Raw genomic sequence first — 26,947 nt, forward strand, 5'->3', positions numbered from 1 at the left:
CCCCCCCCCCGCCCCCCCATTTTAGTGCAGACAGTGACAAAAATGTTTGTATTGTTAACCCTTTAAAAAAACAACAGCCCTGTTTGCTGTACCATTAGACTACTTAGAATTAGGTTGCAGACACCATGTACTCTGTTGTAGAGCTCCCTCTGGCGACCATTGGTGTAAAATACAATAATTTGTGTTTAAGGACAATTTCCTGCACCTCAACTAAAATACCTGCAAAATATGAGAAATTGTATCATAATATTAGATTTTACATTTTATATGTGATTTTATGTTTCGTCTTTATAGCCGGAGAGACAGTAGGTGTGGGTGGTTTAACAGCACACACAATAACATGGTAACATCAAATTAGCAGTAATAGTAACAAACTTGTTATCATTTTGCCTTCAAAATAAAATGTGTGAGTGGTTAACCTAAAACGGAAACGGGGACATTATTTAATAGACTTATCATTGGTGTGTCTATCTAAACAGAAACCTATCACAATGATTATCAGAATGAACAAATGAAACCTCATACAATCACCATCCAACTATTAATCATTGCCACCGACAATCATCGAGGTTTACTTTGAAAACCTTAACCGGAAGCGCGCTCTCACCCTGCCCCGCTTGAGTGTGATGAGGCAGCCCCCGAGCGCACTCAGTCTGAGGATAATCGCAGGTGGTGAGGCCGGGTTACAATCTGCCAACAAGAGGAGACCGAAGCAGGTGTTGCTTTGTGATCATCTGCGTCAGGTTTAGGTTAGGTTTTTTCCTCCTGGATCGACGTCTCTATTGATTTTTTTTTGTCATTGTAATTTTGTTGTTGCTATTCGATGATCCATAATGCGGTGCTCGGCTTGGTTCGTCGCCCGCTACGCTCTCATCCTCTGCATACTCCGGCTGATTGACGGGGCCAAAGGACAGCAGCAGTGTAGTGAGGTGAGGCGACAATGGTCGATCTGTCTCATCGTCCTGTTTTACTGTCAGAACAGTTATTGATACGAGGGGCCATTAAAAAAAACGCACAGGCTGCCAGGGTGACTTGGTAATGATAGGGACAGATTATAAACTGATGACACGTTTCCGGTTCGCTTTATGGTGTGATGTCTTAAGTCTTTCACACTCACTCAGATCTCATCATTTTTTTAAATAAAATAAAATAAAATAAAATAGAATAAAATGGAACAACCCGAGGAGGAGCGTGAATCTGTTGAACTTCACCACTGTTATCAGCTTCCTGCATGGACTGGCCTTTCCTTCCCTCTGGTCTGGCTCAGCTCAACACCTCCTCAGACACAGGCTGGCAGCACAGTCCCAAGATAGAAGAGCAACATTCCTCCAAGTTATTGGCTCAATGTCTGTTTTCACACAGAATAAGAGGTTACCACAGCACCCCGAGTGCAGGTCCAAACCACCTCTGTTGCTCTAGCAGTAATATTTTGGTTCTTATAATGAAATAACTCTTTCTCTTCTACATGATGGTGTGAGATAAATATCATCCATCTATCCAACACACTCTTGTGTGTGTCAAAAGAGATTAACTTAACTATTCAGTCTTTATTTCTTTTTTAATATTAAAGCATTTTGTCCTCTCATATGCTTGATTTAGCCTCATTTCCCTTTTCCCTTTATCACTAGTGTGACTTCCACCAGACAGAGACCACACACACACACACACACACAACAGCCTGCATCTGCTGTGGTGTCACAATCTGGTTTGGCTCAATGGATATTATTATGTAAACTGTCAAAGAAGTAGGCCATTCTCCATACAGAAAGATGAGGGGGGACCTCAGAACATTAAGTTAATGGCTCCTCACCACACTACAGATTTAACCCATTATGTGCAATAATCAAATGTCTTGTTTGAGTGCATGAAATGTTAAAAGCTGCTGCTGCTGCCTGTTTCTAAAGCAGCCGTGGCTGCCATCGCCGTGGAGATGGTATGTTGTGTATCCAGGGCAGATGAGTGCTTTGGAGAGATAACATTGTCAACAGCACTCATGTACTCACAGCTGCATGTGGATGTTAATTTGAGACTTGGTTGCTGATGGGTTAGCACCTGCTCTGCTTTGTTTTAAAGAACCTTCTTCTCCAGAAAGAGATGATGACTTTGCACTCATTTGAAACCCCTCATAGCTTGATGTTTACTGAGCTGCTTCCAGCTGTACACTGGCTCAGTGTTTGCAACCAATCCTGTTGTGGTGACTGACTTCTTATGCAGACGTTTTTGTGTGTCTCTTTGGCAGTCGGATTACTACTATGAGTACACAGAGTGTGACAGCACTGGATCTCGATGGAGAGTGGCCATCCCTCAGAACCCTGGGGCCTGCACCGGACTGCCAGAGCCAGTACATGGCACAGAGTGCAGTAAGTTAGAAATAACTGTGTGTGTGCGAAAGTGAATGTGTGACACGTCACCTCTTTATCAGTCGCTGGAATTCCCTCCATTACAACCTGACTGACCCTGTTTGGACACAGAGCCAAGCTACAGGCCAATAACCTTGCTGAAAAACACAACATAACCTCTCTCTGTGCAAACAGTATCATCACTGTTTCTGTAATATTAAGTCCATGAAATTGTAGATTTTGGTGTTACACAAGTCATCCTCAGGAAATGATACCTTTGTAAATGTCATTGTCTGCCATGGTAACTGATCGGCTGAGTAAAAGGTGAGTCACAGGGAGTGTTATTTCTGTTGTTTGCAGGGTGCACAGACATATATCTGACTTGTAGTGCACTCTGTCCTATCATGATGGAGACTTGGAGACCTTGTATGAGAATATGTTGATGTTCTGCAAGGTGGTCATACAGGTTTGCCCAGAATAAGGTGGTTAGGTGTCTTCTATCTGAATGATAATGAACTGTGTGTATTTGTGCCGATGAAGACAATGAAGATTCCTTCTCCATGTTGCATACCTTTGCAAAGGTTTCCTCCTTCCTTGTTCCTCTTCAGATCTCTAAAGACTAGATAGAGAAAGCATCAGTTATAGTTTCCTGATGGCAATATGACACATTCTCACGTAGACTAGGATGAGCACAGGTGTATGTTTCCTTATCGCACTTAGTAAAACTTGCAGTGGAGGAAGATGCTCTCTTAAATTGCACCTTGAAATGTTTACTACGCAGATTAACTGCCAACACATTGTTTTTGTGTGTGTGTGTTGGCTGTGCTGCTGCAGAAAAAAAGCATCACAATGGCACAGATCAGGTATGAGGAAAAGCTGACACTGTCAAAACGCTGGCAGATACAGAGACATGATGGCTCAGTGGAAAAAGTGCAGAGACGGACACAGTGTGTAACAGGATGTAAGGATTAAGCTTGCCCATCACTGTGGCTGCATTATACTGAATGCAGTCTGTCATCTTTAGTTTTTCATTTGGTATGAATTCTTTTTGCGGCACAAGGTTCCGAATTGATTTATTCAATTTTCCTTGTTCTCCATCCCTCTCTGTGTGTGCCACTGTGTCTGACAGCCTTCTCATGCAAGGCTGGGGAGTTCCTAGAGATGTCGGCTCAGGAGTGTACTCAGTGTGCAGCTGGAAGCTATTCCCTTGGCAGCGGGATCCGCTTCGACCAATGGGATTCTATGCCTGCTGGATTTAGTAGCCTGGCAACCTCCCTGGAAAACAGTCCCCGTGGGGATGACAGACTCACCTGCAACAGGTAACTGTGTAAGACACAAGACAAAAAAACCTAAAAGTATGATTAAAAGTGAGCTATTGGAAAAAAATCATTTTTTTCTTTGTAGTTCTTCTTGGGTACCTCAGGGAAACTACATGGAGTCCAACAGGGATGAATGCACAGTCTCTCTCATCTATGCCGTCCATCTGAAGAAACAGGGCTCTGTCAGCTTTGAGTACCAGTATCCAGACAACAACCTGCTGTTTGAGTTCTTTGTGAGTATCACTTAGGCTACATTCACATAGAAAGCCACATTGTTCAATTCTGTATTATCCATATACATTATACCATACCTTTTAATGTGTGCACAGGTTACAATAGTATGCATACACCAGATCATGGTTATATTTGACTGGCTTTTGATTGCCTTGCTAAAGTTACTACTGTTACAGTCCACTTCTTTTCTTAATAGGGCTTTTATGTTTGAAATACTTGCTTGTATAACATATATATATATATATATATATATATATATATATATATATATATATATACAACATATGCAACAGCTACATGGGATTAAAGAACTTAAACTATAGCTGGCATACAAACACTCACATAGACAAATGTAATGTAACCATGGTAATTTTTTGTTTTGTGTGAAAAAATGTGCACATTTTAAGACTTTTTAAAAGGAAATACTGTAATTAAAATGTTATGTTAAAGTTTCTTTGCTCCATAAAACATGATTTGGTAAATATCCTGTATAATCAGCATCCTGAAAGAACATTTTCATAAGGATGCTGATCATTTTTGTCTCCAACTACGGTATATCATGTCATAAAATACTGTCCATCTGTGTGTGTTTTTAGATTCAGAATGACCAGTGTCAGGAGATGGATCAGTCTGCTGATACAAAGTGGCTCAAACTCACCAATCATGGCAAATGGGCGACTCACACGGTAACATTTTACGCCTTCAGATCAATGGCTGACAGTCAAATGTGTTTTGTAGCAGACAAAGGGTGGATACAGGCAGGAAGTCTGCTAGTACACAGAGAGAGGGAGGCTGGAATCATTTATTGGTGTCTCCAGTAATTTTCCAGCCACACTGTGGTTCTGTTTGTTCAGTTTGTGCGTATTAATGCTTTGTTCTCTTTAGTTCAGGGTCCGTTTTAATGAAAAAAGTATTTTATAGACTAAAAATTGGCATTGGTTTATTAAGTTTTAGCAGGTTACATAGCACTTCACATGGAAAGTGTTTCTTCAATATGAGAATATTCACATGATATGAGAATATTCACAGTGGCGCAGTGGTATAGCAGGGTTGTCCAATAACCAGAAGGTTGGTGGTTTGATCCCGACTCCTCCCTAGTCACTGTTGTGTGTTCTTGGGCAAGACACTTCACCCTAGCCTGTGGCGCGCCTTGCTAGTCATTGTATGACACTGCTTGGCAGCAGCCGTAACTGCCGTAACGAATTTCCCTCTGGGATTAATAAAGTATCTAAAATAAAAAAATAAAAATAAAGTAAGGCAGGGCAGCTTAGATTAGTGTCTGCCTTACGCAATAATCAGGTTAGTCTGTATGTTGATTACACTGTTACACCCATTGATGCTTTTGTATTAACTGGTGTTGTTTTTTTGTGAACTGAAGGAGGGACAAATAGTAAAAAATGTTATATAAAGGGCTCAGCTACAGACAGGCAGTATCAGAAGTGAGTTTACCTGAACAGCAATGTTTGTGTAATAACTCTTATTGCCAAAAGAGGGAGACAAAAGTGCAGCACCGTAGCTTTAAAGTTGTCTCATCTCATAAGCTCTATACACACAGCATCTTTTCCACTTTGCCGTGTTGTGTGAGCGTGGTGGAACTAAGGAGCATTTTGTTGCTCCTCTGTTATCCCTCTGAACCAGTATCAGAGATGGTAACGGAGGCGGATAGACTGCTGTGTGAATTAGCAAGCCGGCATGGCAAAACAATTGACATGAGGAAATGCTGCTACAATGCTGGCACGGCCTTTGAAGCGTGCCTGGAGGCAGCATTAAGCCAGCCTCGTTTTAAGTCAGTGTGAACGAGCAAGAGTAGAGCAAAGGTGGAATAAAAAAGGGTTTTTTGTTGTTGAGAAAATAGCTAATAATTGAAGCTACATAAAGTAAATCTAGACTGTGTCAATGCCAAACTGCTGATATATTAATACATGCACTGTAGGTGAACTTGAAATCTGGCACCAACATCCTGTACTGGAGGACAGGAGGTGTTCTGATGGGGAGCAAAGTGGTGAAGCCTGTTTTGCTGAAAAATGTTCAGATTGAAGGTCAGTGCCTTTTGTTTCCTTTCTGCTTTTTTAACTGTTCTCTGGTCTAAAGAAAGATTGACAAACAATAAATTAATTACTTTTTCTAATAGGTGTTGCCTACACATCAGAGTGCTTCCCCTGCAAGCCGGGTACATTCAGTCCAGTCCCAGGCTCCTCCATGTGTGAACCCTGTCCACAGAACACCTACTCGGGCCACGGCGCTAGCTCCTGCACCCCCTGTAACACCACCACTCAGTATGCAGGTACAAAGAGAAACACGTTACTGCCATCTCAAACTGATGATGAAACTGCACTGCGGCATTCAGCATAGCCTAATTGCTAGCACTGCTCTTCACGGCAGCAGCACATCCAAAGGCTATAGAGAGAGTGTGTCCTATTTTCAGCCACATTAGTCAAACTTTAGGAGAAGAAACATGCTTGTTAGTTCAGCACGGTGAGCGTGTGTGATCGCAGGGGAGTAGCAGGTTTTGGCAGATGGTGTAGAGAGTGCATTTCTCTTTTTTTAAAAAAATAAAGCTTCTGAATTTTTCACAGTTTTGTTTCCTAATGTGCTATTTATGAGGATAAAAGAATATTCTCTGATCTTCTTTTGTATATTTTTCCACAAGGGGTTTACTTTGAAGCATTGTAAATAAATGTCAGAGACACTGTTTGAGTGGAAGCACTAGCTGCCCTGAATCTAGATACAATAGAACACATCAATGTTATTAAATATACTGACAGAAATATGACCTGCACGTACTTGTGCTGTGATAATTTGTTATATGATGCAGGGATTACAATAGGCTAGTATTTTAAACACAGAACACAATAAATATTTAATCTAGTACAAGTATTTATGCATATTGCATGGCTTGCTTCATTGTTGTGTTTTAGCAGAGTTTCCGGCCAAATATAAATAATAAGTTCTAACTTTTTATTGTTTCATATTCATTTAAATGTCACTTAATTGTTTGCTGTGGTAGACTGGAATTAAAAAAAGTGAATGGCTCTGTATGTCATTTGAATTCAGTTGTGTAAAGTGTTGCATCATCTTTAGGGAATAAATTATGAGAGTCGCCTTTTTCTCACTTTGTCCATTCTCGCCATGTTTTATTTGTTTCTAAGCTGAGGGATCACCCGTGTGTAAGGACAGACCTCCGTGTTCCAAGAAGGACTATTTCCAGATCCACACAGCATGTGACCACGAAGGCAAGGTGGGAGAAAAGAGGACACCTTTAAAATCAAACAGCCTGCGGAGAGGCTTCTTGTAATCACAGTTTGTGTTCTACCTCAGTTCTTTCTGTCTCTGTGTGATTGCAGACACAGGTCATTTATAAGTGGATGGAACCTAAGATCTGTCTGGAGGGCGTACCTGAAGCGGAGCCACTGCCTCAGAGTGGGGAACGGGAGCCCTGTCCCCCCTGCAACCCTGGTTTCTATAACAATGACACGGCCACCTGCTCACCGTGCCCACCTGGGACCTTTTCTGACGGGATGAAAGGTACTGAAAACTCTCTGTGCCATTTCTCTTCACTTACTTTTGTTTGTGCTTTGTGTGGTTTCCTAACTGTGTTTTTCCACTCGCAGCATGTATGCCGTGCCCAGCAGGCACTGAGCCGACCTTGGGTTATGAGTACAAGTGGTGGAATGTTCTTCCTTCTAACATGAAGACATCCTGTTTCAATGTGGGCAACTCCAAATGTGACAGCATGAATGGTGAGCTCTCTTTTTTAGTCTTTTGTCTTTCTACTGTAGATAAAGATACATTTTTTTATGTATTTATTATGTGATAAATAAATTCTGAAAGCTGTGGCACCTTTTGTGTACAGTGTCTGTGATGTATTGTGAATTTATTGTGTTGTTACATGAATGTATGTAGCTGAGTGATGTATGTTTCTTCTGTCCTTAAGGCTGGGAGGTGGCAGGTGATCACATTCAGAGTGGCGCAGGAAGCTCTGATAATGATTACCTCATCCTTAACATCCATATTCCTGGCTTCAAGTAAGTGCAGCCATGCTGGTTTTTTCACTTCTGTCTGTTTCTTTTCTATAATGACTTCTGCTTGTTCCCTCTCCACAGGCTGCCTACATCAATGTCGAGCCAGTCGGGGACAGACTTTGGTCGCATCACGTTTGAATTTGAAACCGTGTGCACGGCTGACTGTGAGCTCTACTTCATGATGGTGAGAGCAGCTTATAGTTAGAACAGCAACAATGTAATATGTGGGTATTTTGAGCAGAAATCCACTGAATGAATCTTTCAGGATGTAAACAGGAAGAGTACTACAGTTGTGGAGTCATGGGAGGGAACAAAAACAAGACAGACCTACACGCACATCATGACGAAGAACGCCTCGGTTTCTTTCACGTGGGCTTTCCAGAGGACCAACACACCCTCAGATGTAAGTACGAGTACACACTTTCAGTCTTTGCCATAGACACACATACAGCAGGCACTTTACTTTACTTTACCTTACCACTACCTCGTCCCCATAATGAAAAATAAATTGACACAGTTTAAAAGTCTAAAATTGACTCCCTCCACCATTGGCCACAAACCTATTAATCAATGCTCAGAAATACATGAAAGCTTCAACTTTTCTGGACGGTTTTTATCACCCTTGCTCAGCCATATAAATCCACTCCACACTTGGTACACTGAACACTCCTGTGGTTTTAAAGATAATTTCTTAAGTGTTTGAACCAAACAAGCTGTGCTCACACACACACAGCATCTTGCATAATGTTTACACAGTGTAGCAAAGATGTATTTTATAGGAGGGGCTGACAGTCGTATCAGTGCGGCCTGACTCTGTGTGACTTGTTCAAACAGTAACTATTTGTCCCTACTTCAGGCACGTCGGTATATCAATGACGTGGTGCGGATCTACTCAATCTCTGTGAGAAACGCAGTGGACGGGGTGTCCTCTGGCTGTCGGGTCTGTGCCCTCAGCACCCAGCCCTCCAGCTCTGCCTGCGTGCCGTGCCCACCTGGACATTACATAGACACAGGCACCAGCCAGTGCACAGAATGTCCACATAACACGTACCTCGTCCCTCATGCCACACCAGGCTCTGATGCCTGCGTATCCTGTGGACCCGGCAGCAAGAGTGACAAGGTATGTTGGCCCCGCTGTGAACGGAATCCAACACATCTTAGCTTTGAAGTAACTCCTTTAAAGAAAACTGCATTTGTGTCTTTTCCAGGAGCACCGCCTGTGTTACAGTGACTGTCACTTCACCCACACTGAGGGCAATGTCACTCTCACTTTTGACTTCAGCTCTCTTGGGTCTGTGGGGACACTAATGAATGGTCCGAGCTTTACCTCGAAAGGAACAAAGTACTTCCACAATTTCAATATCAGCCTGTGTGGAGGGCAGGTGTGTGAAGATGAAAACACACACACACATGCAGAACATGGTGTCTTTTAAAAAGTATTTGTGCACAATTGCCATTTGCTCTTCTCCGTTCTTAAAGGGTCAGCTGGCAGTTTGCACAGACAACGTAACAGACCTATCCATCACAGACTCCCAGAGAGAGAAAGGCGAGGGGCCCAATGCTGTCAAGACCTTCATCTGTCAGTCAACAATAATCCCGGCTAGCGGACGAGGCTTCCACACCGCGCTCGCCTCACAGTCCATTAACCTGGCTGACACATTCCTCGGTAAATGGACATAAGATGCAGGCAGTGGCAGTGAGGAGAGCTGTTTGTATAGTTTAGTTTATGCTTTAAGAGATAAAATGGAAAAAAATAACTTCCATCTAATATCCAGAAGGCAAAAAGACTGATCGAATGTGCACATTTAATGAATGCATGTCTTTTGTATTTTAATTTATAGGAGCAACTGTAGAGGATAATCTTGATGGAATAAGGGCAAGACCAGAGCTGTATCCTCAAACCTCCAAGAAAGTCCCTGATGTCAACTTCTACTACAGGTATCTCAAACATTTCTGTCTTTATACAAAAAATACATCAGTGGCTCAATGTTCTTGCTTCCTGTGTGTGTGTTACCAAGGTCATTGGAGCCAACCTCGTCTTGTGAGTCTGGTCGGAGCTCGGTGGTGACCCTTCGCTGTAACCCAGAGAAGAGCACTAAAGGAGAGCTCTCCGTTCCTAGGTCTCACTTTTCTTTCACACATCCTTTTTGTGTGTGCCGTAGTGTGATGTGTTACTAACAAAGTGCACGTTTGTGTGTTTCAGTCAGTGCCCTGCAGGAACATGTGACGGCTGCACCTTTCGCTTCCTGTGGGAGAGCTCGGGGGCTTGTCCTACATGCACAGAGAGAGACTACCATCAGATAGAGGGTGTTTGCAAGGGAGGACACCAGGTGTGTTCAAGTGCGGGACATGTGTGCTCTAACTCCTCAGTGAAGGACAAAGTTCTGCACCGTAGCTTTAAGTCTGTTTTCTGTATGTTCATCCTCAGGACCTGCTTTATGTGTGGACTGAACCAAAGCTGTGCATGGGAGGTGTAAGCTTACCTGAAAAGAAGAAACTGCCGTGTGAGGGTATGGAGTTTTGGATATGGCTCGGTGCAGGGCTTGGTGTTTTCACTGCTGCGCTGCTCGTCTCCCTCACCTGCTACTTCTGGAAGAAGAACAAACGGTAACATTAGCTTCTCTTCAGTGTCCCTTCTTTCTGCTCGTCCTGTCGTCATCACATCACAGTTATTGTCAGCATTCATGGCTCTATTCCGACGGTATTGATTTTGTCTCTTGTCTCTGCACTAGGTTGGAGTACAAGTACTCAAGGCTGGTGATGTCTTCTAATAAGGAGTGTGAAATGCCAGTGGCTGACAGCTGTGCGGTGATGGAGGGAGAGAATGAGGGTGACATGGAGGATGAAGTTGTGTACACAAAGCCTTCCCTTCTTGGCAAACTGAAAGCCATAGCATCAAAGGTGAGCACCACAGCATCGTTGTTCTGTGACTTTAAGAGTGAGAGCCACTGAAATATTGCAAATGTATTTGCTTCTGCTTTCAGGGGAATGGAGAGATGTATGAAAATGTGCAGCTAAACTCATCTCATTCAAAAGCATTGGTGTGGAGCTAGAACACGGTGTCGCAGTGGGAGTGAGGCACGCTCAAGAGACCTTCCACTGAGTGACCCCTTTAACTAACCACCCCCTTTATGAGCTTTGGTACCTGGAATAACAACTGTGTGTACATATACACATACACATACAGACAGACACACACCATGCATCTAGAGCCAGGGTCAGAGAAGTCACACTAACACGGTGGCCTTACAGCTCCGCATGACAGAGCCGTCCAATTCAAAGCGTAGTACTATGAAGCAGATATGTGTGACAGACACTGATCAATTTCTGATGTCAGAAAAGGATGTTTGAAGAGCTCAGGGTGAGACAGGGACCTATTTAAGATGTTTGCTTTCTATTTATTTTGGTATGTATATTGTCTAATGTGGTATTTTGCCATCAGGATCACAGATTAGTTAATTCTGGCCATATAAACCACACATTTTGTGTTTGTTTTTGTTTTTTCTTGCTTTGTTGAAATGAAAATGAACGTGCCATGTTATGCTGTTGGGGTTGTGGTGTTAACTGTCCATACATGCCAAATAAATTATGATGTATTTATGTATAAGCAGGCTCAGTTTGACTGATTACCTTGTCAGCTGACTCCACTGAGAAATCCACCCAGAGGGGTTGCAGATGGAGAGGTCTAAGTGGGGAAAATTGATTTAAAGCAAATTGACAGTTTAAATACTATTGAATGTTACACTCTCCATTTTACAGTAGTTGTTCTCCTGATCATGTTGGTATTTTAGTTGCTGGAGTGGAATGAATGTCCTTCATCTATCCATAGATTTGTTTTTTTCTTTTGTGGTCCAACATCCCTCCACACCATCTGTCTCTTTACTTATAAAACCATTTCATCAAACTGCTGAGTCTTGGCCTGCCTGTGAGATGCCAGCAGCCTGAATCATGCCCACCCCTGCTAACAGACGGGCCCATTATTTTTTTAAAATGATGTATTGCTTTCAAAACGATTATAACAGTCCCCAGAGTTGAATCAGAAATCACTCATTTTAAAGGGGTTTCTCTTTGTAACAATATAGGAGTTGGATTTCATGATGTGGTCTGAAAAACACTAATGTTTTTTTCATTCATTGCAATACATCTAGTTTAATACACATTTCCATACCCTTGTGTATTGTTTTTTGAAAACAACAAAACTATAAAGGTTAGCGTGCTAACCAGCTAGCAGCAGACCATAGGCTGATGTAATACAACTTTCTAACACAAGGGGTTCTAGTGTATCAATGTGATGTCTTCAGACCAAATAAAAGATTCATTAATAGAGTTAAATGTTATAAAACAATGACGTGTATGTTGATTGACTGAAAGCCTAAAAATAAAAGCCAAAGTAATGTGAGCAGTGTTTGCACCACACACTGTCCTGCAGAGGGCAGTGACAAACTGGTTCTAAAGGCCACATCCATCCATCTATCATCCATTAACTCGCTTCATCCTGCAGTGCAGGGTCACGGGTGAGAGGCTACAACTACAGGTCACCAGTCCGCAACTTGCCACATTTTTGTTTAATTTTCTTTGATTGTTTAGCTCCTATTGTTTGGTTAATTCCAAATAGAAATGATAAACAAACAGCCATGTCTTTAAAACATGCAAGATATCGATGAAGATTCTAAGTCATCCGGGTCAGTTTCATTCAGAGGGTTGAAGCAAGGCATCAGTTCTGAAGGGATGAAGCTTCTTGGAGGAGCAGTGAAATGTCTTCAAGAACATCCAACATTTTCTCCATTTGCCTTCTGAACAAAACATACAAGCATTGACTGCAGACTATTGCTATTTGTTGCAATGGCCTGAGTTGACCACTAGAGGGAGCCCACTGCTAGGGTACAAGAGAAGAATGCACATCCAGTTCTGAAAATCTGGACGCTATAAGATTGACACACACACACTGAAAACAACAAAAAATAAACAAACAGGCACTCCTTGACCTCTGTCTGTTGTTTTTATGATATTATAAGATATTGTTACAAATGGCAGTGTATAGGACAACAACTAAACAAACACAGACTGGTCTGTTTGTCTTTTCTTTCTCTGTATGATTTCTTATAATTTTCTTTAATTCTTCTATATAATAATAGTTTTTTTCTTGTCCTCCAGTCATTCTCACATTTAAGAGGCTGAGCCTTCACACTGGAGTATATTGTCCTGACGCAGGGAGCACTCCAGTAGATGGTTTAATTGGAGTGCCATCACTTAGGGAACAGATGAGGCAGAGTGTTAGAGCCATCTTTCAACATTTGCCAAAACACACTATGAATAGAGCACTGTGTGTGTGTGTGTGTGTGTAATGGTGAGGGGCTGTTAATATTGCTGAAGAGACAAATCTATCTACATTCAGAGACCCACTGAACTACTTTTTTTTCTGAGCAGAGCTGACAGAGGGATGAGCAGACAACACCAGCTGTTTGCTTCTTGTTATTTATTATGATGTCATCACAGCCTCATTATTGCACATATCATAAAACACGGAACTATTGCTTTGTGACCGGCCAGCTCCGGAGATCGGGCTGACCTCGGCTTTGCCTGCAGAGATCTTGTCTTGTTTTTAAAGCCCGGAGGCCAAGGACACACTCTGTTATAAAGCAGGGGCTATTGCACAGAGACCTTTGTAGAGCACATGGCAGTTGGCAGAGGCTGAATAGAGGAACAATGTCCATACTGGATGGCTTGCTGTTTGAAAAGGACATTCATGAGTAAAGCCAATTAAAGAAGCTTTCAGAGAGAGTTACTTGGTGCATGAGATGATAAACTCAGAGCGGTGATGTAATTCAAAGTGACGCATTTTCCTTACATATGAATTGAAATATCCTACGTCCCCCCATTCACTCTGCAAATCCCTTATGTTGCTCCCTTTTTTTTCTACCTCCCAAAGGCTGCCTCTGTGGCATGTGCGGCAGCAGGCATCCACATCTAAGCACTTCAGTTCAAGAGTGGGCTTCCAGTCTGTTGGTCTGGCTTAGGTGGTCTTGGCTGAGACCGACTCTGCTGCAAGTTTCACACATAGAGTGGCGATTTTAGGTGCAGGGAAAGTTGGGAGAGGTGAGAGAGAGAGGGTCAGAGGAAGAGTGTGAGACTGTTGTCCGGGACTAGTCCCCGAACTAAATGAGAGGAGAACTGGGGTTAAGTGCTCTATTTGTGCAGCCATTACTTTAAAAGCCAGGAGTAGAGTACAGGGGCCAGGCCGAGCCAAATCTCACCAGTCACTGCCAATTTGAATCAGAACCAGCAACCAGTTTTTTTTTTTTTGCCACTTTCTATTCCTCTCCTTTTTGGCCACTCCTCACCCCTCCTCCCAACCCTGCTCTTCATGCAGACAAATAGACATTCCAGCAGCGGATGTGGTGGTGGTTGTCCATAGCAACCTGCCATGCAGGGTGTATCTTGTGGGAGCAGGACCACTGAGTGAATGGCTAAGCCTTCTCCTAACAAAGACTGTGAATCTCTGAGATGCTTTGAGCTTCCATAGGAGCACTGTGACTTCTAGGCTGTGGGAGTGCTTTACATAATCCAGCAGCAGCTTCCCTCTGCTCTGCCACATCGCTCTCTCCCGCTGCTCTCTGCACCTAACACACACGCCCCAATGTAGGTCGGCTCATCTTGGCGCATCCTCTGAAATTCATTCGATCTATCATTCAGTGCGATAATCACAGGGTGCTGTTGGGAGACCTGGCTGTGCTAAAGGTGTAGATCAGTCAAGGTATGAATGTTCAACAGTGCTACCTGTATCGTCTTTGTGAATTTTAACATGGAGAAAATTTTAAATGTAGATATTCTGATTTTTTTGTTGTTGCTGAAAGCATCAAAATGTCTTATTTTAGACAGCATGTAAACATTTAAAATCAGTTTAATAATTATTATTTATTAAATAATTAACTACCATCTTAAATTTGCACGAGTCTACTAATTTAAAACGTTATTTTCATCATTTAATCCACTACCTCATAACTGTCATACAGCAGAGAGTCTGATGTATGTGGATGTTTGGGTAGATTTTATGTATGTTTATGCATATGAGTTGTGCTCGAACATCCTTTTGTTAGCTCTGATCTGCCAGCAGCTGACAATGTGTGCTCTGCTTTCTCTCGTGAGCCTCTCTGGGACTGCCAAAGCCAGCTGCTCCACTGTGTCTCTCAACGTCAACACATTTAACACAGACATGTAAACTGCACACTTCAATAAGTCGACGAGTCAGTGACTTCATCTTAATGGTATATGAGCTCCTCTTCCCCTCCCCTCCTTTCTTTTTAATTTGATCTGTAAAAGAACACACCGGAGAAAGAAGGGTTGGATAGATCTCCGGGCCATTTTAACCTAGAGATTTATCAGAGACACTGTTTGCAGTACTGCAGGTAAACAATCAATAGCAGAGGCTTGGTAGGGAATAAAACTAAGTGGCATAGTGTTGCCCTGAAACATGTACTACTGAGGCCACTTTTACATTTACCTTTAGCAGCTTGTAATGTAAAACTGACCTCTTACAACCCGGAACACTATCAAACATACATTAAGGCACATAGCCATACTCAAAACATCAGCACATACTGTATCTATGGGCCACAAAAAAAACAGAAGCTACCACTCCCCTGTATTTGGGAAATAAAAACCTCAGCGTGTGTTCACCAAAGCAGCTCATTTTCTTCCATTAGTGTTTGAGTACATAAAGTTCATAATTACTGATTTGTGTTTGAGGCAAGAGGAATCTTTTTCAGCCCTGTTATTTGTTATTATTAGTAATCCATTACAGCAATCCTCCAAAGAAACAGCAGCAGTTTAAGAGTGGGAGTGAAATACTGCTGCTTTGGCGAACACACGTCTGGAACTATGGCCATTTAGATAAAGGGATTCCATGATTAGAAATAGAAAAAAATGAGCATTTGTATCAAAAGCAAAAAGATATTTTCCTGCAAAAAAAACAGCCATCACAGATCTGGGATGCAAAGCACATCTAGTAAAGATGTGAACAGATGAACTCTCGGACTGAAAATTCTCTCTATGTTTGATGGATTTTTCCTTTTTTTTGTCTTTTTTTTTGTACATGTCCATAAACCAGCTCTCGTCCAGTGTATGCTTTTTTTTTTCTTTTGTCAACATTCATTCTAGGGTCACAAGACTGTCAACGTTGTGCTGTTTGAACCGTCAGTACTATAATATACAAATGTACAGATACACAATAGAAATGCATACATAATTGGTTATTACAATGAGACCCTACAAAAAAGCATGAGAATAAAAAGTCTGTGGGATATTGCAGGTGAGGCAAGCAGAGCCACAAATGTGCATCCAGACTGAGGGACACGGCCCCTTCTACCAATGATTTAAGCGCATGTCTATTTACACAGCGTCATAACAAAGCTATCAAAAACAAAGGCTCCAAAAATTCCTCCTAAAAACTTTTTTTGTTCTTTTTTTTCTCTACATACAACAATGTCGATTCCATGTATATACATCCCTAGAAAATAATTTAATTATAGTTACACACTTTCTACATTTTTGAAACAATACAGTTCTAGTCCACAAGGAAGGTGTTTGTTTGTTTGTTTGTTTGTGCGTGTACATGTAGGTGTGTGTGTGTGTGTGTGTGTGTGAGAGAGAGATAAGGACAAACAACTGAAGAGGAGAATGTTCATCAATTGGCTAACAGTCGCTGGGGTAGATGTAAGGAGTGGACTGGATGTGGTCACAGAGAGGATGTGGTGGAGTCAACAATTTCTCTCCCATTGCACACGGTCGGGACGTAATGGGCGCTGACTGAAGCTGGGAAAGACAAGATAGTGGAAAGAGAGCCAAGTAAAGCATTCTTGGATAATATTTTGTGAATAACATAATAATAATAATAATAATAATAATAATAATAATAATAATAATAATAATAATAATAAAATCATTGAATTAGGGATGATGTTTGTGTTAGCGAAGATGTAGACACTTCAAACCAACAGTCTTTAAGCAACTAACCAGACTGAAAATAATGCTAAGTCGTGTCTGAAAGGTTATTAAAAGATGTCACAGTGCTTCAAGCTAGTAATTTGCACTGTCTAAAATGTCATTATGAGATGAGAAGAGGGACCATGGATATGAAGACTAATCATTTTTTAGATAAAACTGCCAGTCTTGTGGCGGAGCATGGAGACAAAGCAACACTTCCAAATGACCACAGAGGAAATTATACCTGCCTACTCACCACAGAAGTCGCTTTACTGTACATCTGGATGTTACTCTATGATATTATTTAATACCACACATTAGCTATGTTACCTTGTTAATGTACGTTATTATTAGTTACAGTGCGTTACCACTTGTTACCATTACATTCAGCAGCGATCAAAGCCAGACAGCTGCAAAGATCTCCACCTTGCACTGAGATTTTGATGCTTTGCACCTATTTATTGTTAACAGAACAATAGAATAATAATCCAGAAAATTGCATTTCCAAAAAGTTATAAATACATTAACATTGAAATAAGTATTTGATCCTCCATCAATCAGCAAGATCTCTGCTCCCAGGTGTATTTTATACAGGTGAGGAGCTGACACTGGAGCCCTCTCAGCTCGTTACCTGTATAAAAGACACCTGTTCACAGAAGCAATCAATCAATCCAGATTCTAACTCTTCACCATGCATGTTTCTGGATTATTTGTTATTGTTCTGTCTCTCACTGTTCAAATAAACCTACCATTGAAATTATAGACTGATCATTTCTTAGTTAGTGGGCAAACTTACAACATCAGCAAGGCTTCAAATATTTTTTCCCTAACTGTATATGTCATGGTTTCAGCCAGGGCTTTTATTTTGTTAGTCTGTTTTCGTTTGCATTAATTTTAGTTTTACTACTCACTTCCTGTTTTATTTTGAAACTTGATCTTCCCCTTGTGTTTAAGATCTGTTGACTTCCCTTTCCTCATGTGTGCTCCCTTCCCCCTCCTGTGATTACCTGCTCCGCCTTAATGTGCTTCACCTGTGTCCTATTGTCTTCCCGCCCTCCTGTGTATAAAGCCTGTGTGTTTCCTTCCCCTTGTTGCCAGTTCGTTTTGTTAGTCTCCCATGCGACACAGCCATCCAAGTAGTCTATCTGCTCTTGTGATTTTTCCCTACGGGCTTTTGAGTAAGTTTTGGATTTTCTGGAGTAAGTTTTGGATTTTGACTACTGTTTTGCCTTTGCCCTTCTGGATACCTTTGCCGTGTGGACTGAACTCCTGTGTACTGAACCTTGCCTGAATTAAACACTGAGTTTGCTTTCACCTCCGGCTAAGTCTGCATTTGTGTCCGCCATCTAACTATCCCTGACAGTATATGCATATTTACTCATATATTTAAAACTTTAAGGTTAAAAAACAATACTTTTACAAAGACAGTGGTCCATATTTGATTTGTTTCTTGGCTTAAATTACACCATCAGCACTGTTCATTTCCTGCACATTGCTAAGCAGACCTGTTTGAACAAAGTTATCTCATCAACCTACCATGAGATGCGTATGTGGTGGCAGCCCCACTGACACTAAAGCGGTTGAGGTTAAGCCTGTGGCTGGTCACATTCTTCTGGGGCTGAAACATAATGATATGGACCTTAGGAGCAAACATACATCCCAGGACGACAAAGCCACTCAGGCTGACTGAGATGCACATGGTAGTAGTCTGAACCTGCAGAGGGAAGATGAAAAGACAGCAATTAGCAGTAGCCAGACATTGACGGAGAAACCTCATGTAAATTTTAAGGAGCTAATTTGATGATAGTAATCTATAATAATGAGCATTTTTCAAAGGAACTCAGTGATTGCTTATTACAAAGTGCTTTAAATGAAACAATAAGGTCAATTTGATAAACTGAGCATAAGAACACAGATAAATACGGATCATAAAAAGGGTTGTGTGCTCAGCCAATGAGTCCTGCACAGCTCTTTGTTGTGTAGCAGTAGGATAAAGTAGGATAACAATTGCAGAATGGATCAATAAAAGACTTAATCACAGTGGACAAACTTAACTGACTCTCACTTGAAATCAATCAAACAAAGGCCTGCTGAGGTGTGCACAGTATGTCCATGTTTGAGATGGCTACATCTCCGTATATACTCATGTGAGTAGGTGGGTTTGTATGTTGGGGATGTTTTGCTTATACCTGACTAATCTTAAAGTCAGATTACAAGGCCAGAGTGAGAGAGACTTAGACAGAGAGAGAAGTGAGATGTTTTTTTTATGGGGATCAAATGAGCAGCCCTGGCATCAGCACTCCTCTCCTGCCCCTTTGATACACTCTCTGTTTGTGTGTATGTGTGTGTGCTTAGATGAACACTCACTCCCCTTTGCTGTTAAATCTGGACATGTGTCAGCAGTTTGACATAGACTGTCTATTTGTCACCTCATCACTGCAGAGCTGGGACATTTTGTCAGCAGGATTAGAAATTGTTTAAGGTGCGGCTGTACCTCTGAATCACCTCTGAAGCTGTGATAAAAACTGCCCATGCAGTCACATTACACTGACATAAGACTGATGTGTGGTAGGTAAAGTAATATTTTGAGATTCATTCAAATTAATTGCAAAATATGTCCACGGAGTTAAATCAGTCATCTTGTCTATTCCTGCAAGGATGTATAGTTCCCAAAATGTTTATATTTAGCATTGGGTTAGTTGGAGTCAGTACATAACACAAACACATACTGGTGCATGCATGTGTATGTTTGTGAGGATACCCTATAGTCACTAGAGGTGACATAGAAAATGGGAAGAAAGGCCAGCCAAATGATGCAGGTGGTATACATGGTGAATCCAATAAACTTGGCCTCATTGAAGTTCTCAGGGCACTTCCTGGTCTTGAAGGCATACCTTAAGCAGGAGAATCATATTCTGATTAGACATCTGAAAAAGCATCAGTACCTACTCTACCAGCAACAAAGCGTTTAAAACTCACAGAGTACACAGGATGACCAGGAGCACATCGTATCCCAGCGAGAGCAGCATGCTGGAGTCACGCACGTTACACTTGAGGATGACAGTCTGTCGTCGCTCTGGCAAAGTGAAGCGGCGTGTCCCGGGAACCTCCAGCAGCAGCCACACCGACACCATCACTAACTGGACGGAGATTAGACTCAGACAGATGAACACCTGAAGAAGTATGCAAGAGAGGGAGGTAAGGTCATCTTGATCCACTGTTTGTCTGTCCATCCATCCATCTGGATGATGCAGATGGATAGACACGATGCCGAGATCACTCACCTGAGAGAATGGGCTAATGAAGCGTGGCCTCACTGCACCCGCTCCGTCTTTCACGCCATTGAAAATCCTTGCGATTCTGTTGGTTTTGGTAAGGAGGGCGGAGTAGCAGACAGCAAATGACGTGCCCAGGCCGAGACGCCGGAGGGCACAGATGGCAGGAGAGGGTTTGGCCAAGAAGAGGAAAGTCATGGCGTAGGACATAAAGACTCCTAGGAGGAGGATGTAACACAGCTCTCTGCCTGATGCTTTCACCAGAGGGGTGTTGTTGTGTCTGATAAACACCCAGAACACCAGGCCGGTACACATAAATCTGAGGATAGGGAGAAAGGTGAACAGGCAGAGAAGTAATCAGTCAGCTGGTACATGTTTATAAAGTTATATCAAACTAATCTATGGAGTGTTGTCCAAGGTTATTGTTTTGAGTCCTGCTACTCACCCTACACAGGCTATAGTAATTGGACCAATGGCCCAAGCATCTTCCCACATAATGTAGTCTTCAGGAAGGTCATAACAGGATGTTAGGTCATCAGTGGGCCATTGCCCAGGAGCACAGGGTGAGCAGGTGAACTCATCAGCCAGATATTCATGAGGCTCACAGGCTGTGCAGATCCAGCAGCAGTACTCACCTGGGAAACAGGGGTAAAAAGAAGTGTGGCGGTTTGAGATTTTCACTGCTGCTCGGTATGCTGCCATGACAAATAGAAAAACTGTTGAAATTCACCCTCCTACCTGCCTGCATTTTCTTCATTTCATTGCGTTCACAGGGGTCGCTGCACTGAGAGGTGGGTACTACTTCTCTGGGCCAGTGAATTAGATCGCTGCTGAGAGTCAGACTCTCTGCCCATTCCCCTACTGGCACGTAACCATAACGATCGCCAGAATGCTGGTAGCTGAAGATGTTGTACCGGCCCATGCCGTCCCCCTGGGAATCAAACTTCACTACTGTCTCGCTGCCTGGAGGAGAGAACGGGGCTAAAGGGGGTGAGAGGAGACAAAGAGAGGAAATAAAAGGATAAATCCGGTGGAAAAGGAGATCAGAGCTAAACAATCACAAACAATCCTCCCATTGATGTCTCATTGATGTCTTTTAAAAGCAGCAGTGAGGACAAAGACAATAATGAATGGCCAGCTTAGTCTTAGAACAGGCAGTGAAGTGCATTTTCGGTCCTGAAGACCAGCCAGTTACAAAAGAATTTGTTAAGAGGCTATAAATGCCTGACATGCCTGGTGATGTGTATGTCAATGGCCTTCCGTCTTCCCCTCAGGTCACATAGGGACGAAATTGCTGGCCTAAATTCTGATTTGATAAAGTTTATTACCAAATGCATCATTAACAAATTGCCCATAAAGTCATGTAGGCATGAAGGCAGAGGACTGAATCCCTGGGCAATGCTATAGCCGCCCACACATTGATAGAATTAGCCTCTGGGTCTCTTCTGTGAGGGAGGCTCGCTGCTGAAACTGCCAAATTGGTTTGTATACATGTTGTTATGAAAGGATTACCATCTACCCTGAGGATGTGGGAACAGACGAGATTGTGAATTGGCAGGATGCTGGAACCATTAAAAAAATGGATGTGGACTGGGAAAAAGTAAATCCTTGATGCGTAGCAGGCAGCGTCGGACCTGACAGCGCTGACACTTGGTCGTTTTGACACAGACGAAGTATATATCACTTCTACGGTGCCTCTTCTGGCCTTACAGCAGAGCAATCAACTCTGTGTTGCTGACACATTGGGCTGCGCGTGTTATACACTGCTGCCTGTCAAACGATGATGTGACTAGGGATAGTGCAGTGTATGCTGGGTTTAAAAAGCATCACTCTGCAGCATATAACAAGGCTCTCAGTGCGCAGCAGCATTGATGATGCTGCTCTACATCTGTATCTTTGGGTAACTGAAGAAATCAAGAGACAAATTCATTCTCCATACATACAACGCTGGGGTTGGTGGAATGAATCAGACCGCAGATTTCAACTGAGAAATGTGCGCATGTGTGTGTGTGTGGATGTGCACACAAGCATGTGTGGAGGCACCATTAGGTTTAACTTTTCCAGTGTGATGGCTGAGGTATAGCTCTGAGCGCTGTGGGAGGCTGTGCTGACAGAACCAAAGCTCTGACCCTGCTGTTAGTGACGCTCATGTGTGAACGTGCGTATGTACGTGCACGGAACACCGACAAGGGCTAAAGCTGTGCTATTGTTGTGAAAGCTCTGTGTGTTCAGGGAAGAATGGTGTGTCAGGTGGCAGCAGAGGGGGTTAGGGTTTATGAAATCCATAAATCACAGAGACAGCACACCCCTCTATCCTTCTTCTCTCTCACTCTGTCACAGGAAATTCCAAGTGCCAAGTCTTCTTTGGATTTGGGGGCTAAATGTTTAGGTGACAGCTAAAATGAAAATGATTTCAATAAGAAGGAGCTGATAACATCTTGAGACGAAGCTGAGATATGAATCCATTACACTGTCAGTTTCCAGATAATAAAGTCTGCTAATAACGCGGCGCAATAAGGCAAACTGGGCCCTCCTCCTCATAGACACCCATACACACTTGCAGAAACACTTTGCCACTAGCTAATTATCATAACTGCACCTTATTAGGACCTTAGATGTGTGCTGAAGCCTAATTAGCTGTATGTGGTAATTACGTGTAATACAGACTAAAGCGGTAACAGTATAAGCCCACAGGCCCATTTGAGGGCGCTGTTTTGTCCTTGACTTCCTCTAACACACACTATTCAGAGCAATAGACTCAGACTGGTGATTCCTCCCTATAGCCAACATCAGCGACCTTGCTGACGTGACAGAGTGGCTTATCAAGAAAGTGGATGAAGGTGCAAGTTTGAGATGGTGAAGGCCATTTAGACTCCTCCGACAGCAAAAAGCAGAGACAGCAGTCCAGCTCCCTGACTGATAAACGGCAGTCTTCCTCATCACTCTTTGACTAAAGTTAACAACGGAGAGTTTGAGAGGCACACTTGTATTGTTTGTATGGAATATTTATTTGTTTTTAAATGTTTTGATGTTCCCTTTGGTCAACTTTGGTTGTAGTAGTGGTGCTAAATGTAGTAAGGTGCTATCTCAATAGAGGCTGATTGATTGATTAATAAAGAACCTCTGTTTGGTCTATCAAAATGCAATTTTAAGAACACTCTTGCAAGATTGTTTGCCACAGTGGGTAATTGTCACCCACTATGGACGCCATCTTGGACATGTAACAGGCATGTCAACAGCCTTGCTAGTGGCTAAATGCTATGATGCTGAAAGAGTACAATAGTGCTGCTGGTGAAAGAAATGTGTGGGAATTAGGAATTAGGAGAGTATCATTTTGTAAACTTGTCATGTGTGTCACCTACATTTAAAATGTCTTTCAAGACAAATGCTAACAAGAACGCCTGCAAAGGGATTTTTGTCAATTTTTTTTAGCTAGATGTTGGCGTACATGACCTTTAGTGTCACAGACTGAGATTACCAACATGCACTTAGAGGCTAAAAAGCATTTTAATTTGCTGCACAAGGGACAAGTATACAATGTTAGAGGCTAAAAGGAAGTTTGACCCTGATGTTTGTGAGACATATTTTGATTTACCAACTAAACTATAACTGAATGCAGCTGGAAGGCTTTCCTGTGGTGTAACACAACCTACATCAGTGATGATAAATGATTCTGTGTCACTTCATCCATACAATACTTCCCACTGGCCCAGTGCAGCCCAGCTGAGACCCACAGCAGGCTCTGTCCTCAGCATAGCTAACCGCTCTGAATGACTTTTTATGCCTGTGAGGACTCGTCTGTATCCAAAGGTGTATCGGTGACATTCTCCTCAAATCATCCATGTTGTAAAGCTGAAGAATGTCCCACAACGCCATGTTTCAAAAGAGTCATTGCATTATCAATTATCTTAATCACACATTTTGTAATTTAAACACCAGTGTATTAAAAACATAAATGAAACAAGGTGAAACAAACTTTGGTTTTAAGGCAGCCTAACCAGATTCCTATTTTTTGTGAGACACTTAAACATTCCTACTAAGTCAAGAAACACCTTATTATTCCAGCTTAATTAGAAGCATGCTGAAAACAGGCTTTTCATTCAGAAGCTGAGAAATTAATTATGTTCTCGGCCATGTCGGGCTAAAGCAAAGCCCAAGGGAGATTGTGGGTATTAAAGGCAGGGAGCGAGAGAGCAGGCAAAGGGACTTGGGGCGAATAAGTACAAATAAGTAATCTAAAAGTGAAGAGATAGAGGTTTGCACAAACACATACACACCCGTGTCCCTAAGCATATACAGATATTTACACAGTGATGCACTCACATGTCACAAATACACACACAGACAGATGACATTAGCTATATTTGTCCTCCGTAGGGACCGAGTCCCAGGAGACGAAGGCACTGCCTGGGTCACAGAGCAACAGGCCACCAGGGAACGGAGGACAGATAGAGTGGAGAAAGGGAAGTGGAAGGGAAAGAAATGTATAGTGGAGGGAAGGTGTAGCAGCAGAGAGCTGAGACTTGACTGAAAGAAAGGTTCTGAGATAGAGCAGACAAAAGACAGAAAAGGCGGGCCGAAAACAAGAGGTACTGGGACGGAGGATGAGCTGGGAGACAAGATAAGGGCAAAGAAAGGAGGGAAGTGACAAGAGGGAAGAGGGAGAAGAATACAAGAGGAAAAAGAGAGGAGATAGCAAGAAACTGATCTCTCAGCAGCAGAGATATAGGTGGATGGAGGAAAGCCTTTAGAGGGAGGAATCAATAGAGAATAAGAGGTGAAGGATAGATGGAAGGATGAGCAAAGTGAAGGAGTGAAGGAACAGACCGGCGCAGAGGAGGCAGGAGAGCAACCTTGTGAAGTCTGAGTGGGATGTGCTGTTTTTGAATGTGGAGGGAGAGTAGGACACTTTCTAGGTGAGAAAGAGAAAAGGAGACTGAGAGATGGCGTGATGAAGAGAAGGAGAAAGAGTGACAGAAAGACAGAGAGAGACACAGAAGAGGAGAGTGAAGAGAAAACGGGGGAGAGAATGAGTGAAGGTTGTTGTCTGGCATCTAAACGTTGCAGCAAGCTCTCTGCTCAATATGGCCCTGAAGGCACACCGCCTCTGCTAACACAGACATATCACACACACACACACACACACACACACACACACAAGTGCAGAGAAGGGGGAATATCACATCTATCACCACTATTTGAGCAGAAGACTGCATGCATGTGTGTATATACTGATCTGTTTGCTGCAGATCGGGGAGGTGGGTGGGTGGGAGTTGAATGATGGCTTTGAGAAGTGTGTGGGTTGGGGGTGTCTGCAATTTCATGCTGGTAGAAAAACACACATTTCAGACTGCCTTTTAGTAACACACAAAAAAAAATTCGTATTTGTGTGTGCGTACGTCTGTGTTTTTGTGTTTGAAGTATGTAGCAAGGCTTGATAAAAATGCACAAATGTGCCCCTGTGTAGGTATTGAGCAGTTCCCATGATCTACCAGATCACTTCAACAATTGGCAATAGTGTCAGCTTCATTACCATAGCAACCAGCAAGATGAGACTAGATGAAGAGAGCTGCATATGAAAACCACACAACATAGTGGCTCAGTGCATGCACCACATACGCTGTCAGTATAACAAAACAAACCAGCCTCATCGCAGTTAAAGACAGTAGAGTTAAAGTGAGGGGATGGCACTTGAAGGAATTTGGATGTAGGAAGATATAAGGGGGGGGGGATCAAACTTTGATGTAATGTAAAGACTGAGGAGGAGTGAGAGAGATAGAGAGCACAAAACAGAGTTGGTTTTCCGTCTGCTACAGTTTAGTCTGAGAGCACTGCGGATGGTGATGCTGCAGTATTTATACCCCACATTCAACCTCAACTCACCTCAGCTTCTACCTTACATACTGTAGATGGAGAGATGTATATACACAGCAGAGAGAGAGTGAGTCATTCAGTTCTGTAGCCAACAACTGTACTGTACTCTCAGCCATCAGCATCATCTCAGCTCTTATCAAAATGCAGCTTCAACAAATGTACCGTATTTATTAATTTTTTTCCCAGTACAGCTGTTTGTCATTCTGTCACCATTGCCACTGAGCTGTAATAATCCTACTAAGGAATAAAGACATGCACCTCATGGACAGGTATCAGAGGTGAAAATACTGGAGGGACAGCGGTGGAGAGGAATGTAAGGGAGAAAGATAAGACAGAGGTGTCGGATGTCATAGAAGAATTCACACCTCTCCTTCTCCTCTCTAAACCTTCTATGTGTGAATCTACATATCTATTCCACCCCTCTCTGTATATATTCTTTAATGGGCTGCTATCACCTGTGCCAAGTGGAGGCTGCATGCCACTGCGCTCGCCTTGACTCCCTCCTCTCACATAGAAATGCTTCAAGTCCTTTGATTTGTAGCAGAAATGAAGATGGGGAATTTCAAAGAGAATCCTCCTTCTTCTGCTGACGCATGCTGTCCCACTCCGGAATTGCCTCAGTGCTTACTTGTTCTTTCCCTCATTCCCTCCCTATCTCCCTTTTTTTCTCCCCTTTACCTTACCCCCAAACTCTCTTTTCACGTTTCAGTTTGCCTGTCAGTCTTATCCACCCCCCTACTCCTTCAGTAGGTGATGCCATTCTCTTGTCCCTTTAACCATCCCTTTCGCTCTCTCTCTCTCTCCCCAGCGTCCTGTGGCAAAGCTGCTGTGTTAGTGTTGTTTGTCTGTTTTGATGTCTGCTCCTGGTCACGGTTGGCAGAGGAATGAGCACCTCTAAACCT

At 42.6% G+C, this 26,947-nt stretch overlaps 2 protein-coding genes across 2 annotated transcripts in view; one reads left to right on the forward strand and one right to left on the reverse strand.

Annotated features, from left to right (window-relative positions):
* The first annotated feature begins 652 nt into the window (after positions 1-652).
* On the forward strand, positions 653-11,518 carry elapor2a (endosome-lysosome associated apoptosis and autophagy regulator family member 2a). The gene is made up of 22 exons (XM_028430481.1): positions 653-929; positions 2,240-2,360; positions 3,469-3,658; positions 3,744-3,891; positions 4,489-4,578; positions 5,826-5,931; positions 6,024-6,176; positions 7,042-7,130; positions 7,237-7,417; positions 7,504-7,632; positions 7,827-7,917; positions 7,996-8,098; positions 8,180-8,317; positions 8,771-9,034; positions 9,123-9,296; positions 9,394-9,580; positions 9,756-9,852; positions 9,933-10,034; positions 10,118-10,244; positions 10,343-10,521; positions 10,647-10,815; positions 10,899-11,518. Exons 1-22 carry the CDS (start codon positions 834-836, stop codon positions 10,965-10,967), a joined length of 3,003 nt encoding a protein of 1,000 aa, XP_028286282.1. The 5' UTR covers positions 653-833; the 3' UTR covers positions 10,968-11,518.
* A 5,130-nt stretch (positions 11,519-16,648) lies between these two features.
* The window catches only part of grm3 (glutamate receptor, metabotropic 3), a 29,203-nt gene continuing 18,904 nt past the window's right edge, over positions 16,649-26,947 (reverse strand). Inside the window, exons 8-15 of the mRNA XM_028430482.1 lie at positions 20,910-21,152; positions 20,617-20,806; positions 20,181-20,490; positions 19,876-20,069; positions 19,658-19,790; positions 18,433-18,610; positions 17,861-17,869; positions 16,649-16,719 (exon numbers count right to left, since the gene is read on the reverse strand). Of these exons, the coding sequence (XP_028286283.1) occupies positions 16,649-16,719; positions 17,861-17,869; positions 18,433-18,610; positions 19,658-19,790; positions 19,876-20,069; positions 20,181-20,490; positions 20,617-20,806; positions 20,910-21,152 (1,328 nt within the window). The remainder of the gene's footprint in view (positions 16,720-17,860; positions 17,870-18,432; positions 18,611-19,657; positions 19,791-19,875; positions 20,070-20,180; positions 20,491-20,616; positions 20,807-20,909; positions 21,153-26,947) is intronic.

Source organism: Parambassis ranga, chromosome 19 (assembly GCF_900634625.1).
Source record: "Parambassis ranga chromosome 19, fParRan2.1, whole genome shotgun sequence".
Classification (NCBI taxonomy): domain Eukaryota; kingdom Metazoa; phylum Chordata; class Actinopteri; family Ambassidae; genus Parambassis; species Parambassis ranga.